Below are 18,963 nucleotides of genomic sequence, written 5' to 3'. Positions count from 1 at the left end.
GTTTTCACTTCTGATAACTTAACTCCTGTCTTGCAGTGTCTCTTGAGAGAAACATTCTGCACTGCTGTTTGCAGAGTTTTAAGTGCTGGGCTGGCCTAGTATTCTGCCTGTGTAATTGCCTGCATCTAATTGTTTTCACCTGCTAGCTCCAGCAGTATTCCCTGCTAACTTCCTACTACATCTGTTGCTTCCTTTTTCCTTTCTGTTTCCTCAGGGTGGAGCCGTGTGCAAACCAGCAGAAACATGCTCACAGTGGCTTACACGCGTGCACATATACTTAAACAGTTCAGAATCTGCTTATTCGGTTTTAAACGCGTGCACGCCCGCGCACACGGTGTTAAACATCTCCCAACACACTCCCACATGCTGAGTCTGCCTTACACGTGCGCACACTGCCCTACACGCGCACACACTGCCTTACTCGCGCTTCGTGGCGCGCACACGTGCGCATACACGTCCAGCAAGAAACTTTGTTGTAGGCAACAGTGTACACCTTCCATTTCTTGACTTTCTCATGTTTACTTAGTGGCACACCTCTTTCCTTGATATCTGTCTGACATCTGTCATGTAACTCTAACCTCCAATGAACTGCATCTCTTTCTACCATTCCCCCCTGTGATGTCACCTATCTCCTACTCTGTTCCTCCCCGTATGTAACTCTTACACTACTCAGAATGTGCTCATTTGCTATGTGACAGTGGAATTCAGTATCCTTACACTCATTTGCATCAGATTGCCTACTAATGCTTAGTTACATCTCTTAGACTCAGCTTCCCCCCTTAGCAACCACTACACGGTGGCCATGTTGGTTTTGCTCTGCTGGTCCCTCCATTGACATTCCATGTATTGCATAAAACCTACATTTGTAGGTTTAAAACCTTCGTTTTTATGTTCTATGCAGCGCCCGCTTGCGGGCTGTGCTGGATTTAAACATCGGCAATCGCCGAAAAAAAATTATATTTTTAATATATTTGCATGGGGTCACCTTGCCAATGGCCACATATTTGGCCATTGGCATGCTGCCTATCACATATGCACCCTTTATTTGGAGCTGACATGGCTCCATTGCCGTGTTTGCAGAAACGTACTCAGTTGTCAACTGAGTACATTTCTGCAGCTAAAACGGCTCTTACATGAGCTGTTTTGGGCTTCCTGGATCGCTAATCAGCCTCATTTGCATGCTATTCGGCTGCAAGTGAGTTGATTAGCTTATCCACGCCCACTCCGTGTAAGAGCCGTTTTAGCTTGACTCTTACACGGACTTTGGGCTGTTCCTGGATCGCGAAGGCTGCATGGAGTCTTACACTACTCTTAGACTCAGTGCAAGCCTTCGTGAATCCGGCCCAGGGTGTGCACTGGAAAACCAAATATAGGTAATGGAGAAAGTCTCCTTTATATAGATTGTGGACTTAAAATGCCAACCCCTTTATGTAAGGATGTAAGGACACATCCAGATAATCCATACGGTCTAACGTAACTTTATGCAAAAATTTTAAAAATTCAGTGGTACTGGAAATATATTCAGTATTAGAATATATTTCCAGTACCACTGAATTTTTGAAATTTATGCATAAAGTTACATTAGAACATATAGATTATCTGGATGTATCCTTACATAAAGAGGCTAGGCATTTTAAGTCCATGTCCCTATGCCCCATGCCACACAGTACCATGTCCCTATATCTTAGGTTCATAGAAGGTTACTAGGCTAATGGCCCTAGACCCCTTAGAAGCCTAGCCATATTTATCCCATGTGGCCACAATTGTCAGTGGTTATGTGGGTGAAGTTTGCAGATGTAAGGGTCTATGGTAGTTAATAATGACTTACTCTGTCCAGGAGTGACATGGGTGCCACCCCCAGGAGTGAATTTGTGGTCACCCATCCATTGAGCTAGGTGAACTGGAAGCTTGTTCCAGGAATTGTCAGTCTCTGGGAGATGTATTCTCTCTCCAGCATGACCTGTTCATGGCAGAGTCTAGGTTAAGATCCCTAGAGTGAGAAACCCTCATACAGTTTGATTTGCAAATGTGTAGCATTTGAATCAGGGCCGAGTCAGAGAATGCCCTGTAAGCCAGGCACAGGTCTCCCCTTAGCAACCTGTGAGAGACAAACTACAGTGACAGGGCTTTCAGTCTTTCCACATAAGACTTGTTTTTTGTATGCTAAATTTTTTGGTGGAAACTTCTGTGGCCTCTCCATTTATTGCAGGTCTCTGGTGAGGTACATGCAAAAGGGAGTATTGTACTTAATTATTGGTCTGTTGAGGGCCAAATATAATGAAATTATAACATCCTTAGATCTAGACGTGATGCCTTTACCTAGAATATGCATCACATAGAAGGATTTCCTTACTACTGTGGATATGTGGTGTACCATCACTTAGTAGGAGGTAGTTTATCTTTGAAAAATTCTTAAGTGTTTTTGAGAAAGATGGGGTATCTGGTCTTATAATTACACTGAAAATGGCTAATTTATGGTCCAATCTTACCATGAAGAACATCACATGTCGGAGGTGCAATGCTCTCCCATGTTAGTGGGTACTATATCCAGAACATTTGAGCCTCTTATGAGTGTGCTGACTAGCTGTTCCAGAGCATTTGCAATGACAATGTCCAAGAACCTCTGAGCCAGCATGTTTGTGGTCATGTATGTTTCCCAGTCGATGACAGGATAATTAAAATCACAGATGAGTAGGTGCTGGGCTGTGTGGCAAGTGACTCCAGTAAGTCCAGGTATGCGGTATGATTTTCCTGTTTCATGGTGGGTAGCCTATAGCTAGCCATAATATGGTAGGGGGCTTTGCCTATAGTTAATTGGACTTGGAGTAGCTCAAGAGAGTCATACTGTTTGACCAGCCTTGAGATTTACTTATCCTAAATGAAGATGGATACAACTCTGCCTTTGGTTCTTTCATGCTCAGTTTGTGATCTGAAAATATGGAATGCACTTTTAACCCTGCATAGCCGGGGAGCTTTCAGTGCCATTGAACAATATCTTGATGACTGCACAGACATCAGCATCTTCTAAAGTGAGAAATGCTTCCAGGGAGTGAAGTTTCTTATTTAGACTCTTAGCTTTAAGCCGCAGTACCTTGAGTTTATCTAGAGAGGATTTTGTCATGTTGGGAGGTTAGTTATTTTTGACAGTGTCTAAAAATGGCACAATAGGGGTAACTAATGCCTTTGCTAGTATCTGAAAGCCTAGAGGAGACAGGTGTAGACTATCTCTAGCAAAGCAACATGGTCTGTCGACAGTGTCTTCCCAGGCTGACAGTTATTGGATCCCCTGGGACTGACACCAGAAGCTAAGCCAATTGAAAAAGTAATTTTTGTTTGTATTGTAGCATCAACCTTGGAGAAGGAAAATGCTGCTTAAGGCTAGGCTTATATCTGCCTTTTTCACACAATCTGAGAGCTCAGTCATGTTTTCCTTCATATACTCCAGTGAGGTATGTCTGAAGTCATTCACCACCACATGGACTATGACTATGCCATACCAGTACTTGTGGTTGTGTGATTTGAGTGCTTTACTCACAAATACATAGGAAAGATATATATTTTTTCAAAATTCCTACCTACATTATGTTAGTGAACATTCTCCACATCTAAAGAAAAATATAATTAAAGGGCAAATAGTTACAGAAGTGTGTGTAACTTCTTTCTATGAACATTTTGTGGACAAAATAACAAAGACTGGTAATTATTTTGTGGAAAGGAATTATCCCATTAAGGTTATAAAAATTGTTGCCAGTGAATTTATAAAAGGGTGGAGAACCAAATACAGTCCTCTGCTTATATTTTGAAACTACAACTTCTGGATCTGGAGGATCTAATGAAATTAACTATAGGAGGGCCTTTAGCTTAAAATACAACAATGATTCAAGAGAAATCCAGAAAATTGTTTAAAGAAATGTGGGATATTTTTTCCAAGATGCCGAACACACTGGGGACTTTTTCTAGGCCTCTTACATTTATATATAAAAAGGGGACCTAATGTAAAGGACATTTTAGAGAGGGCTATTAAGGAAAATAATGCGGTTAATAATAAGAATCTAAAAGTAACTTACAAATGTGGGGCTTGTAAGCATTGTGCACAAGTTGCACACTTGGAATTGCTAATAATTACAAGAATTAGGTGGAATTTTAAACCACATAAATACTTTGATTCATCTTCTAAAGGTGTAGTTTACTTAGAATACTGCAGGATCTGTTTCTCATACTACATAGGGAAAATGGAGAGATTTCTCCAGGTGAGAATTTATGAACATAACAATGACATAAAAAAGGGGTTATCAACTGCTTTAGCAAGGCACTGCTTGGAATGTAAGGGGAATAGCTTCTTATTTTGGGCACTTGAACAGGTGGACCAAAATCTGGGGGGCAATGGGAAACATTCTTGGAGTACCATGAGTTATTGTGGCAGTTGAGATTGAATGTCAATGTCTCCCCTGAACTTAATGACCAGGTTTCCTTGTTCATAAAGCCAAACTGGATGCAAGCACCATAATCGGAGTATCAGCTCTGCATACATTGTTACAGTTAATGACACCACAATAGATAGTTCTAATGTTCTTAATATTTCATCTTTGTCTTTATCTTTTGTTGAAGTTTAATTGCTCAGTAAAGGTCTTGGTTTTGTGCCTAGTTATTTGGTGCCAGAGGATGTGTTTGCCCAAGATGTTATTTCATTTTGCAGACTGTTGAACCTTAAGGCATTTTTTATAGCAAACAGGACAATAAGGAATATGATCCCTCAGTCTTTAGGTTTAGACCATCAGCCTTTACACCACTTTCCAATAAAAATGTAGCAGTTTTTCAACAACAGGTATTAAAAGATTTGCATTTTTTGTATGGGTCTCATTTAAGGATTCCATTTAATAATCTGTCCTCAGGCCATAGACAAGCTTTATCAAACTTATGTTAGAACAAACAACTTATTATTCCAGCTGATGAAGGGGGTGGCTGTGGTAGTTTAGGACTGGGCCATGTATGAGGCCAAAGCCCAAAAACAATTGTTAGATCCACGGTTCTGCCAACAGATGTTTTGGATCTCAACCCTGTTTTTAAGTTGGATATTGATCACTTTTTGAAACTGGCCTTGAAAAATGGAATTATTTCTAAGGAAACGTTGTTTCATTTGATGGTTAAGGATCCATCAAAACAGTATTTTTATATGTTACCTAAGATCCATAAAAATTTGGACCAACCTCCAGGGACACCAATTGTATCTTGCAAGGGATCTCTCATGGAACCTTTATCTGCCTTTCTCACTTACTATCTGAAACTCTTGTTAGGTTATGTTAGATCTTGTATACAGGACATCACCGGGTTTTTGAATACTGTTAATACTGTTAAGGATATGCAACTTGAGCCAGGATGGTATTTATGCACTTCAGATGTATTGGCTGTTTATACCAATATTCTAAACTGGGCAGGTTTGATGGCCCTCAAATATTGTTTCCCATGGATTTCCTTATACAGCCCAGGATTTAATACTTTTTTTGATTTGCCTTATGGAACATGTTCTAACTAAAAATGTTTTTTTTTTATTTTAAGGATGAATGCTATTTGCAGCTTAAGAGTACTGCTATGGGGGTATAATTTGCCACAATTTATGCAGATCTACGCATGGGCTTTATTGAAGAACAGATCATTTATGATCTGACCCATAATATTTATTTGGAATCCATGGACATCTGGCAATAATACTTAGATGATAGTTGGTTGGTTTGGTGGATGGATGTTGAATACCTATGAGAATTTGTGGGTTACTTGAATAACAACAAGTGGGATATACAGTTTACACTTAATTTTGATTCTACAAGAAATTACTTTCAGATGTTTCAATTCATGTACAGGATGATGGACTTTAGGTACCCAAGTATATAGGAAAACCACCCAGGTTAATACTTTGTTACAAGCCAACAGCTGTCATCACCAACATATTGTTAAGAACATTCCTAAGGCACAATTTATGTGCCTTCATAGAATTTGTTCTTCTGATCACTTGTTGGCTCCCCATGAGCAAGATTTGGTCATCAGGTTTTGTAATAGAGGGTACAAACAGCATGATGTTATCACTTTAAGGGATATAGTTAGGAGATTGGATAAGACAGAACTGCTACAATATAAAACAAAGAAAGTGGTACTGGATAATTCATTTAGATTTGTCATGAATTTTGGTAGCAATATATCATTTTTGATTGATATCATACAGATACACTGAGGGGTCTTATTGTCTGACGATACCTTGATGGGTTTGATACCTTCTAAATGTCTCTTTTCTTATAGAAGAGGAAGAATGTTGGGCAGTTGATTCAATCATCATAAAAAGTTAAGTGGCATTATTACTGGGGCACAACAGACTACCTTAGATGGGCAATAGTCAACCCTGTGGTCACTGTAGTTTTTGTAAATACATTCGCAAAACACAATTTACTTCTCACAATACTTCAAAAGTATATGATACATATGTTTATGGGGATTGCAAATCAGACTGGGTTATATGTCTGGTTTTTAATTGGACTGGGCTTTTTATGTGGGGCAAACTTTGCATCCACTGAAGTTACATCTATCTGAACATCTAAGTGATGTCAGATGTGCTCGCAGTTCCAGTGCTTTATATAACCACACTGTTAAGCATCCTACAGCTAGATTTAGTTTTGTTATTATAGACATAATTATGTTTAAGAATAAAGATAAATCAGGTTGCCATAGAATACTAAATAAAAAAAGAGAAGAAATGGATTATTCAATTGGGAGCACTTTTCTCTCCTGGTCTTAATGAATAATTTTGATCTACCAATTAGGTTTGAATCATTTGTATATAAGAAGGGAATGTGTGATTATGCATTGAAGAAGGCTGTGTTGCCAAAACCGGTATGCTGTATCCACTCTCTGTTTATTTGTAATAAACATTTTATACTGATGTTTTGAGCGGTGGCCAATGGTATTTTCAGGTTTCCTTGTTCTCTGCCTTAAAGTTAAGAACAGCTAAACTATAATCTAGTTATTTTATTGTTTACACTTTTTATTCTTTTATTTATTTTTATTTCATAAACATTAAATCTACCTATTCCAGCTTTCTAAAAGGGAAAAAAGGTTTTATTTATTAATGCTGTATTTTATTAACAGTTTTGAACTATGCTGTGAACTTAATGTGTATTTTTATGGATTTTTAAGAACTGATCATTGGTATGACTTTACAAACAAGATTAAGAAATTGTCAATTAATGAATTTAATTGGGTGACAATTAAATTAAGAGATATGATGATAATCTAACCAATGAGATACGAATAGGAGGTTTAAATTGTTGTTATGGGCATTTTCCTACAGTTCTGATTAAGTCTTGATATATGAGATGAAAGTGTTAAACTGTATTATGTTTTCTGATTACACTTTTTTTACTATATATTCAAAATCAGGGCTCCTGCTTGCAACTTGTTTCAGAGTTTTCTTATATGGTTTGAGTGAATTAATCTCTGTAACAGCTGCTCTATTTTGGTTTGGTATAAATGTAAAGATACCAAATGGATAGTCCTCAAAAGGACATTTAGGAGGCTACATACATTAAAAATATTTTTTTAAATGAAATTTTCTGCTGATTTAGCCCACCTCGAGCCACTAAAAGAGTTATATAGTAATTTTATGTTGACAGTTACTTGCCATCTCTCAACAAACTGTGGAGACAATTTATAAGTTGAAATCCAGATCCTTTATTAATGATGATGGATGAGCGATTTTTCATACAAAACAGCCAACAACGTATTACTATACTACTCTTTTAGAGGTTCCAAGTGGGCTAGATTAGCAGGAAATTTAATTTTTTAAATCATTTTAAGGTCTGTAGCCTCCTAACAGACCTTTTCAGAGCTATACATTTGGTATTTTTAAATTAAGATTATAGCAACATCTTGTTGCAGTAGAACAGCTTAATTTTTATTTCTCATTGTAATACTTATGAAATGTAAGCATATGTATGAAAGAACACAAAGCCCTTGGAGCGCAGACATGATGCAATACCTATTATTTGTCCTACATAGTTTTTACAATTACTCAAACTTTTGAGCTGACATGAGCCCATTGTTGGGAGTTACTATGTTATTTTTGGAAATAATGCTTAAATCTCCACTTGAACCTAGAAAGGGAAGTAAGTACATCATGAATTTACAATGGATAGAAAATCCATTTGAAAAATGTCACTGTGGAACAAATGTGCAGAATGCGAAGCTCAGATATTTCCAATGACGTTTACACTTCAGAGACATATGTGTGTGTATCTGTGTGTGTGAGCCTGAAACTGTAGAAAATAAAGTCACATCACACTAATATCTTTTCTAACATGCAAACCTTTGAATTTTATTGCAAATGCATGGTGTACTTCCCTTTCTAGGCACAAATGGAGATTTAGGCACTGTATGTAACATCAGTAACAACGCCTGACAAAGGGCTCATGCCAGCTTGAAAGTTCTAGTAACTGCAAAACCTTTGTTGGTTTAGTAAAAGGCATTACATCATGTCTGGTTCCAGTATCTTTGTGTTTTCTGTTAGTAGACCAAAAAGAGCATTTCTTCACTTTTTTCTTCAAATATGTATGAGATCATGCCCGTAACTGTTACACTAGCATCAGCAAAGTTATTAACAGTCAAAGGAATAAACAAGAAGAGTTGGTGACCTGCATAAGGTAGACTTTTTGTACTTAGGTGAATGAACTTAGCAATGATGACTTAAACAAAAACCGAAAACTTATACACAATAAGCTAAGGTGAGTCTAGATGCGATGCTCTACTAAAGAATGCATGAGCAAAGAGCTACAGCTTAATGCAAAGATGTAAACTCCTTTACACTCGGTCTTGTTATTATCTAAACTGCACAATTCTTCTAAAATGGCATGAAGCAAATGAACCAAAGAGGTTTGTTTATACATGGAATTAAAGACGCAACTCGATACTAAAATTATAAATTCAGAGGTTTTAAATGGAAATTAATAAGGATATACCAATATGGACACAGTTATCATCTTTGCTGGCTCACTTATAATATTTAATTTCATTTACATATTTGAAGCTGAACATTAGCTCCCTTCTCTAAAAGGTTAATTTGTGCACCATAGCATAAATGGTGTATACCTGTCTACACACGTTCAGCTATCTTTCATACCTAACATATATATTTATTTTTCATTTGTTTACCGGGAAAGTCCAACTGGACAGGTTGCCCATTTTCCCAGGAAGAAAAGCTCCATTATTAACAGTACCAGATAAAAAGTAAATAAAAGAAAGAAATCACTGTAGGTGTACAATACAGAATATACCTAAATCATTTTTGCATACACAAATCCAGTGTTTAAATTTGAGGTGGATAAAGAGCAAAACATAGTGAATTATTGTCATATATTATATCTTACTCATTTTGTAAGTTTGTTTAAATGGTCACTGACATTATTCTGCAAAAGTAATTTCTGTCATCTGTTTCTGTTTTATCTCCAGGTCTCTGGTCAGCAGCTTTCTGAAGCCATTGCCCAGGCTGTGGAAAATAGTCAATTTCGTAAAGACCGACATCAATGGAGCATAGATGACTATAGTAAGTACAATGCAAAATCATTTCAAAAGTATTAAACAATTCAAAGTAATACAGAACGCGTTCTGATTTGATAATAAGAAATTTCTATTTCTGTATAGTTTTGTTTTGCCAGTATTTACAACTATAGAGTTTATTGGCATAATCCTCTAACTTAAGCAATTACAGCTACTAGTTCAAACAATTACTTATTGTATATTTATTTAATTTGCTTGTTTTTTATTTATTTATATTTGCTCTGTTGCTACCCATTGCTCTCAGACTATCAAGCATACCCACCAGCCACTGCATTAACAAATGTATTCTCCCGGGGGAAAGCCCTATAGCTCATTCATTCTGTTGGAGATAAGAGGTGAGTATGCTATGAATGGTGCCATCAACCATATGGGAGATCGGGTTTCTGCTTTATGGTTATATGATTCCCAATATATGTCCATATATGTTTAAGGTGCAGATGTCCAGTGAGCCAATTTCAGAGGTATTGAGCTCTTTTGTGAGTGATCTAACCCTCAAAGGCCACAATCTCTTTTAACAAGCTCCTACATGTGTTTTCTGGTCTCTATCAAGGAACCTAAGATGGGTTGCGTACCTTTTGCATGTGCGCCCAACCCTTCCACCCTTCAGACAAAAGCAGCCATAGTCTCATCATATATTTTTGGTTAATCAGACCTATGTTGTGTGGGTCATACTCAGGGCTTCATCCCTGTATTCCTCAAAGTTGGGGTATGTTACTGTAGATGTATGAGGATCATGAGAAAGGAATGCACCTATTTAGAAATAAAACTGTTCTGACTTAATTTCTGTCACTGTTCTGCTGCTGATCAGAAAAGCTATGCACAATATTCATGTAATTAACTAAGCATACAACTCTGCCATTATCAGTATATAGAGGTATGATGCAAAGTGCAAGTCTCAGGGCTTAGAAACAGTTTAATGGCAAATAACATGACTGAATGTGCATAATTGTATCTGATTGCTTTGAGCCAGTGTATATTCTTGAGTCATACTATAGTCTACATTTTATTTTCAGGAGAATGTTATTCAATAAATATACCTTTCTTTTTCTATAAATATACCTTTTTTTAAGGAAGTTGTTCTTTGCATCCTTCCAAAGCACATCCCCTTGCTCATATTGTAGTCTTGTTTCCTTATAGTTTCTTACATAAGTATCTCTTTTAATCTGCTTTGTATATAAAAGTCTCAAGGATATCCTTATGTGCATATTGAGGTTACTTTAGATTGTCTTCTGAAGTTATCTGATATAGACTTTGAGTTGTCTCTCTAATGTGCAGCATTAGTTTAATAGGTTTGACAAACTATCTAAATTGGAACTGGTCTCCTAAACAGAATATACTACCGTTAGTGAATTTCTAATCATCTATAGCATCTTTATTATGCCTCAAAGCAACCTACTGTCTTACTCAACTATTTTTTTAACATGGTTCGGCAATGTTCAGCTCATTGCACATGGCTATTGTAGTAGGTCTCCATCTAGTAAGAAAGATCATCATTGATTTTCCTACCACCCCACTCCATATTTTGTTTTCTGCCTCAGGGTTGCTATACCCTATGTGCAATGCATTAAATTGTTCTCTGTCCAATGATTCTTTTACCACAATTTCAGACATTCTTCAAGTGCTTCTGAAGACTATGACCTTCTGATCCAGCCATTTGGAGTATATTTCATGCAAGAGTTTTGATCAGCATTGACAAGAAAGCCCACAGCTTTTTTTTCTTTCATCTATCAAATAATTTTCAAAAACAGAAAGGGATGATTCTAACTGAATTACATCTCGTCGGTGGGGTTTCTAGATCCTTCTCCCTTGCCAGCCATCTAGGGCAGAAATAAAAAGCTTATTGTTAGTACTGGTGACCACACAGTGGCAAGGAGTTAGGATGATCTGAATGATTCCCAGTGGTAGGAAAGATCATGACTACAGTGGGTTATCCCCATCTCATGGAGTGAGTGGGCCTGCCACTCGATAGCTTTACAGTGACTTCCAGTGAATATGTGATAGTATGTAGTCTCGGCACACTGAATAGGCAGTAAGCAAAATATATTAATATACATCTTTGCATAGATGATGTTAAATAGTTGTTGCTTTTCTATTATGGAGAACAGAATAGTGTACAAGAAAAGCTGCTGTAACCTGTCATCCTTTCCGGATTCACACTATTCAACCATTCCGTATTAAAATGCAGGCTAACTTATATTCCTCTAAAGACAAATTGACTGCTAAGAGGGATTCAAAAAATACTCTGCTACTTCGGGGGCATATTCCATTCACCATGCTTTAGGTCTTCCATGGAGGCCCTCTCATAAATGGTCTTGCATGAAACAACTTCGATAGAAGCTGTCCATCAGGCAACAATTTTAAGAGGCCTGCTTTACTTCACTTGGATTATCTCAATTTGAAGGAGCTCAGGCTTTTCTCAGAGGCTTTCATGGATCACTAAATCACCCTCAGCATGCCATGAAACACTGAGATTCCATCAAGAAACTCATTTCTGACGCTTGTACCTGTAATCTCATTTTTTGGTCATTACCCACAGCTTATGACCATAGATGATGATAGGGGTATAGACTAAACTGGAAATCAAGAACTTTGACTGAGAACTCATCTTCACCACCACACATGGGTACAATGTTCAAAGGACTATGGATGGTATATTTGACTTCTTTTTGTAAAAATCCTAAATTATATTATTTTTATCATGGAATAAGAAACAAAAAAATTAACTTAAACAAATAATAGTAATTTACAATTTAAATGACATAAAAGGCAAGTTACATTGCACTTTTATAGCTACAATTCTAAACTTGTATTAAAAATGATGCACTGATAACTATATGATGACTAAATAAACCAAAACAGGATTATAAAGCATAGAAACAGATACCTCCTGCTCTTCAGTGCATGATAAATAGTAATATTATATTGCATAACATTTAATATTAAGGACTAATCTAATAATTTTAGTTACACAACTTTTTAACAATTGCCAGTTCTACAGTGTATATACAGTTTATGAGTTAATTCTTAATGCTACCTGATGTTATACCCAATTATTTAAATTCAACAATGCTAGCTAGTTAGCATTTGCATAGCTCTGCAGATCATTTATCATCAAATACCATTAGTTTATTTGTTCATTGTGTTAAATATAAATATAAGTTAAGTATAAATAAATAATACATTTATTATTTATGAACCGGGTCTATATTAAATCAGCGGAAATGCAGTTCAGCGAATGGCATTTTCAGTGCACTTACATTGAACATGCCATTCATTGAACTGTTCATACTGAGATTGCTGTACAGTGAAGATCAGTCAATTTGTCCTTTCTTCACTGTAGTGCGATCTCAGAATTGGTATATATAATTAGTGGGGGGCAGTCCCCCCAAGAGCAGAATTCGATGAACGGCATTTCCAATGAAGTGCCGTTCGTCAATGAGGATCTTCAATGATTTAATATAGACCCTATGAACCATACATGCATATTATCAAAGCTGTACCATAGCTAGTACATGAAGAGTTCAACATTTGGACCCTTATAAATGAAATGGTATACAAATGTAAGCCTATATCAGAAAAAGGATTTGTAAAAGCACAAAAAAAGTAGGGAATATAATGTTGCATTATGGATTCAAGGATTATCTGCAACAAGACCATTTGACATCTGATCTTACCCCAGAAATGCTCCTGTAACATCCAGATGGTTATCAATTAGTAAATAAGTAAATAAATGTCAAAACTATAGGAGTACATGATATCCATATGGTAATTCTGAAGGTGCTGGACAGTATTGTGATCAAGCGGTTAAAACATTTTCAGTGATGTAGAAAAGGTGCACATATTACCTCTGGATTAGTAAACTAGGGTAATCGCCTCCATTTCCAAAATGTAGAACAGGAGGGTGTATTCCAGTCACAGTGAGAGAATCATCCTTAGCCTATATAGAAAATTGCATCCCAGAATGCTGGAAAGGAGACTATCCACTCATCAAGTATCTGATTCTGGAAGACAATTGTGGATTCTCTTCTGGCTTTTCATCAGTGAATCACTTCTTTGTCCTTGCACAGATATTGGAAGGCTCATAAATGTTTGTCTATACTGTCTACACGTGGTTTGTGAACTTGTAGAGGGTATATAACTGTGTACCCTAGAATGGTTTATGGAAGTGCTTCAACAGTATAGCATCCCAAGTCTGTTGCTGTGCGCCAGCTGGTCCTTGTAATATGGAGTGCTGTACATGCACTCTAGACATTAAGACAAATGCTTTCAAGGAGAGTATAGGAATTCACCAAGGGTTTGCTCTGTCTTCCTGTCTATTTACAATCTACATGGACAGAATACCAAAATACAGCCAGGATCTGTAGTGTGTCCAGTTTTTGTTTGCAGTCAGTGCTTTCCTCCATTAACTTGTGTTCATTTTCATTTTATCACTATAAATTGATTTTAATTTTGCATATATGATATGCATACACACCACCTAATTTATAATCCTACATAGTATATATAGTTTTATAGTAGCAAATGTTGAGCAATATGAATATGGAAACTCACATGAGCCTATAAAGTTACAGTCTAACATATATAGTCACACTTTTTGTATCAAAGTGAAGTGAACCAAATACATTCACAGACTGATGTTAATGAAATTATGTTCAGTAATTACTATCTGATAAATAACAGAAGTTGAGGCAACAAAATACATATTTGACATGTGACATCAACAGAATGGTTTGCAAGGACAGGTATATTTCACAGAAGATACCACTGCTATGAAACAGACTCCCCATTCACATAAAATTAAGTTCATCCCTGTCCATTTTCAAGTGCAATTTAGATGTATGGATGGGAAACAGAAAATTTACCCCAGGACTGCCCTTTGTACTACAAATGGACAGATGCAGCTCCTAAATGCTTTATCCCACACATGGGTTCCCTCAAATTATCTATAGTATGACCTTAGTTATTCTTATTAGGGATAATATATAATTATTAACCATGGGATGGGCAAGGCCAGTCTATAACCAAATGGAATAGGTTATTTTGAGTACAAAAAGGGAAACTGGCTAGGCTTAAAATGATCCACAAAGGCAGCTATCCTATTTCTTACTGATTAAACTATGATTATACTTTAGACATAATCCATTCTGCTTGCTGAATTTTTGGTAAGAGGTAACGAAACAACAGGGTAAAGCTAATACCTATAAATCTGGACCCCCTCAGTCCTAACACAAAGCTCTTAGGAGCACACCGTATGTCTCTATAACTCATTTAAGGTTCCTGTTCTCTCAAACAAAATGTTAATCTGACTTGGGTGTTCTATAACTGTACTGTTTAAATACTTACATCCATTTCCACACTTACCACAGTTGTTAAATATATCAAAGTGAAACAGCATATTGCTACATAAGGTAGCATTCTCACTTTGTTAATTTAAGCAGCATAAATGAAAAATGTACCAGCCTCATAATTAGCAAGTTGCTGGTATCACAGGATGATTTACAGGTATAAAATTATTTAATACACCCTGGGGATCACTTCTGTGTCTCTGCTCGACAGTGGAACAGGAAAATAACTTTCTTGGGTGGAGCAAGCCAGGGAATCTTGTTGGCTAGGCATACGTAGGCCCTTGGGCCGATAGCCTAGTACCTACCTATGAACCTATGAACCTATAAATAGCTATGGCAGCCTTGTGGCATACAAGTTCATTGTAATAGCAATATTCATTAAATCATACAAATGATTTTTAGCTCATAGGTAGATTTCTGCTCAATACCGAATGGTTTTATTGTCATCTTTACAGGTGCAAGGAAAACAAGCTTGTGCTGGCATGGAAAACCTACATGTGACAGATGCCTTGACAGACTTTCTGCTTACTCTAACAGAAGAGCACAAAAGCTGATGACTCGTTCTAGCAGTGACAGCAGTTACAACCCAAGATCATTGTGTAGTCATGGAATCACTCATCAGACGTCTGGCTTGAAATTAAAGTTTCACAGTATTGATGTACCTATCAGCTCACCACCTCATATTATATATTCAACAGTCACTAGTAGTTTGGAAAAGCAACTGATTTACAACAAACATATACATTGCATGCCACATTTTTGTAGTGGCAGAGAGAGCAGTGAAATGCCTGCATGTATACTTGTCAAAAAACTGAAAGCTTCAAAGCCACTACCTCCACCACGTAAGTACTTTAAACACCAGGATGCTACAGATGTTCAAGCACTTTCTACAGACATGGAATGTGGTGATTCTTTAGTACCCAGCATATCATCCTCAAGTCTTACAGATGAGGTAAGTTTTGGGAAAAGCAGGACACAATGTACTTGAAATATTGCTTCAGTATAATATACTATCCAGTTAAAATCAGCATGCAGACAGAATAAAAGAAATTAGAAAATAACATTCCTAATTTACACAGTTTAAAAATTATTTCCAAAAATGCGAACAAGGGATCAGAGCAGAATAAAATGCTTGCAAACTTTACTGAAACAAATACAGTACACATGTACAAGGTATCTTAGAAAGGTGTTTGGGCTGAAGGCAGTACTCTGTGTAGGGTCTACTTTATGTGCTCAAAACATGAAAAACCCGAATCCAAATAGCGCGACACATAAAAAGCGAACCGGGAATACGTTGAATGTACTAAAGCGTGAAATTTAAAACCTCGAACCGTCATAGTCGGCCAACCCACCACCTGCAATACACCACCTACCCAAACACAATAAAAAAAAGACATACATACACTAACCAAAACCCTACTTCTAACCCTAAATTAAAGAACCAAAACCCTACTGCTAACCCTACACTAAACCCCACATACATAACTATCTATGCACTATCCTTAACCTCTCCCTAACCCTAAGGTCCGCAACTACTGCACACTTCCCCTACGGAGCTATACCCAAACAAACTAACTATTCCACACACATACACTTAACAAAACCCTACACTAAACCTTACATACATTACCTACACAAAACCTTACATACACTACCTACCTATGCACTTACCTTAACCCCTCCTTAACCCTAAGGTCCGTAATTATCGCACACTTACCTTATGGAGCTATACCGCAGATGAGCCAACTATGCAAATTCGAAATTTCCACTTTTGCGGTTTCGTTCGACGTATTCACGGTTTGCTCTTTACATGTCGCACTATTTGGATTCAGGTTTTTCAGCTTTCGAGCGCATAAAGTAGACCCGTCTGTGTATGCTTTAGTAAGTTGTTTTTATTCTGCTGTACAGATTGCTTGTTTTTGCAAGTATAATAGATATTGTCTGTCATACTGTGATTGTCTCATGCATAACATGTATCTATAAACAATAAACTAAGTCATGGGATTTTAAGAGCTGTACCAGAGGTACAGTGATGCAGAAGTCCATAAATTATTAAATACAGCAATATAAACTGTGTAGAAACTTGTTGCTCATAGAGAATGATTCTTATTCTGTTTTTGTGAGGTAAGCTATGACCAAAAGTTTGTGTGCATTTGTAGATTTTATAAAGATTTTGGTTATAACTGAGTGAAGTATATCAGGATTGTGTTATTACAGTGCAGGCTTACTTTATTTATTTAATTTAATTTAGTTTTATATGGTTTGTACACCAGACAAAAATGTATATTTTCAAGTAAATCTATGGAAGGCCCAACCTTACTCCATCCCAATATTCTGCTGGCCTGTATATTCCCTCATTATGACCAACAGATGCAAGAGATGGGGACGAGATTCAAGTAGTGACTAGCTAACTTCCAGAAGGGGACTGGCTTTCCATATATACCCAATATCCCTTGTGTGTCTAGACAACTTCTTTAGGATGTAGAGTGCAATGGTTGATTCCAAAAATTCTCTTCACTTGTCTTAAAGTGTAAGTGGATGCCATCCTGTTTAAATTTATAAAGACTATGGACCTCTCTCCACATTTTGCCCCGTAATTAACCTTTCTGAGAAAATTCTTTAACAGCTGCTGAAACATTAATAGGTATGGGTTTCTGTCTGGTTGGCTTTAGAATGGTTTTAGCACAACCACCACTGTACTCTCAGAGTCTGACAGTATCTATAGTAACCTAATTGATGGCCTCTTTCTATGTCTGGGCATGACCCATGCCTTTAAAACTGCTGACCACAAAGTTCTACTTGCAAAGTTACAAAAATTCAGTTTAGGAGAAAATGTTTTCTGTTTACATAGCTATCTTAACAGAAGGACCTTTTAAGTTTACTCTAACAGCCAGCTGTTCACTAAAGGAGCAGTAAAAACAGGTGTCCCCCAAGGGTCTCTTCTAGAACCATTACTCTTTTCTTTATTCATTTATGTTATTTCTACAGTTTACCTGAACTTAAACTTACCCTCTATGCAGATAATTTATCACCCTAGGCAAGCCAATATCCCACAGTTCTGCAATCTCATCTCCAGCAAGCATTCTCTGTCAGCTATCAAAACAAAATATAATTTTAATTAGCCAATAAAAAGAAAAATAAATAAATAAATAAAACTGTGCTATGCATTTTTTTACCTCAAAGAACCTTTCTCAACTTCCCGTCTTTACTGTCTCAATAACAACCGTTTTATTCCTTTTGCAAGTGATTAAAAACACATAAACCTAACCCTTGACTTTACATGAAGGTTTACAGCCCACACTGATGATACCATTCAAAAGGCCCCTCACAACTAAAACTCTACTATAGGAAATCGATTCTACTTGCTTCTACTGCCCACAAAGCACTGGCCAAGAATGTCCTTCTGCCTGAACTAGAATACTATCTTCCTGTACTCTCTACACTGTACTTATAACACTCAAAGACTCCATGCCACTAAGAATAAAATTACCTGATTTGCCCTACTTGCTGACACCCATGTTCCCCACTCCAGCCTTCTAGATTACCTAAATTGGTTACTCATTACTGAAAGGTCCACTTAGCTTCTATGCATATTTCTACATAAAATTCTAAATGATAGCTATTGTTCCCCTCTGAAAATAAAACTACCAATCAGGGAACAGTCTCTAAAAAAGTTCACAGGATAACTAAATATCAGTCAACCATATCAGAACTAAAACAGTCATTGGTGAATGAGCCTTCTCAGGAACAGTCCCTGCTTTCTGGGGCAAACCATCAGCTGAAACTAGGCATCAAGATACTCTTACTAACTTTAAGCAATCTCTTTCTGAGCACCTCTTCAAAAAGTGGCTTGTAAATGCTTTAGGGATAATGGCTGAAATCTATAAAAGATTTAAAATTCTAAAAAAAATGCTTACAGTCTCGCCACTGTTTTCCTTTCCTATTTAACTCTTCTTAATCTCGTGTTCTTATTCTCAAGGCATTTCTCTGCAATCTATTTATTAACTCATTTCCACTTGTT

The 18,963-nt window shown here is 36.9% G+C and overlaps 1 protein-coding gene across 1 annotated transcript in view; it reads left to right on the top strand.

The window, feature by feature from the left end:
* IL16 (interleukin 16) overlaps nt 1-18,963 on the top strand; it is a 769,621-nt gene that overhangs the window by 360,691 nt on the left and 389,967 nt on the right. Inside the window, exons 14-15 of the mRNA XM_044077894.1 lie at nt 9,490-9,583; nt 15,398-15,894. Of these exons, the coding sequence (XP_043933829.1) occupies nt 9,490-9,583; nt 15,398-15,894 (591 nt within the window). The remainder of the gene's footprint in view (nt 1-9,489; nt 9,584-15,397; nt 15,895-18,963) is intronic.

This window comes from Protopterus annectens, chromosome 7.part0 (assembly GCF_019279795.1).
Source record: "Protopterus annectens isolate FY-2018-M chromosome 7.part0, PAN1.0, whole genome shotgun sequence".
Lineage (NCBI taxonomy): Eukaryota > Metazoa > Chordata > Ceratodontiformes > Protopteridae > Protopterus > Protopterus annectens.
This window is presented reverse-complemented; position numbering and strand designations above follow the sequence as displayed.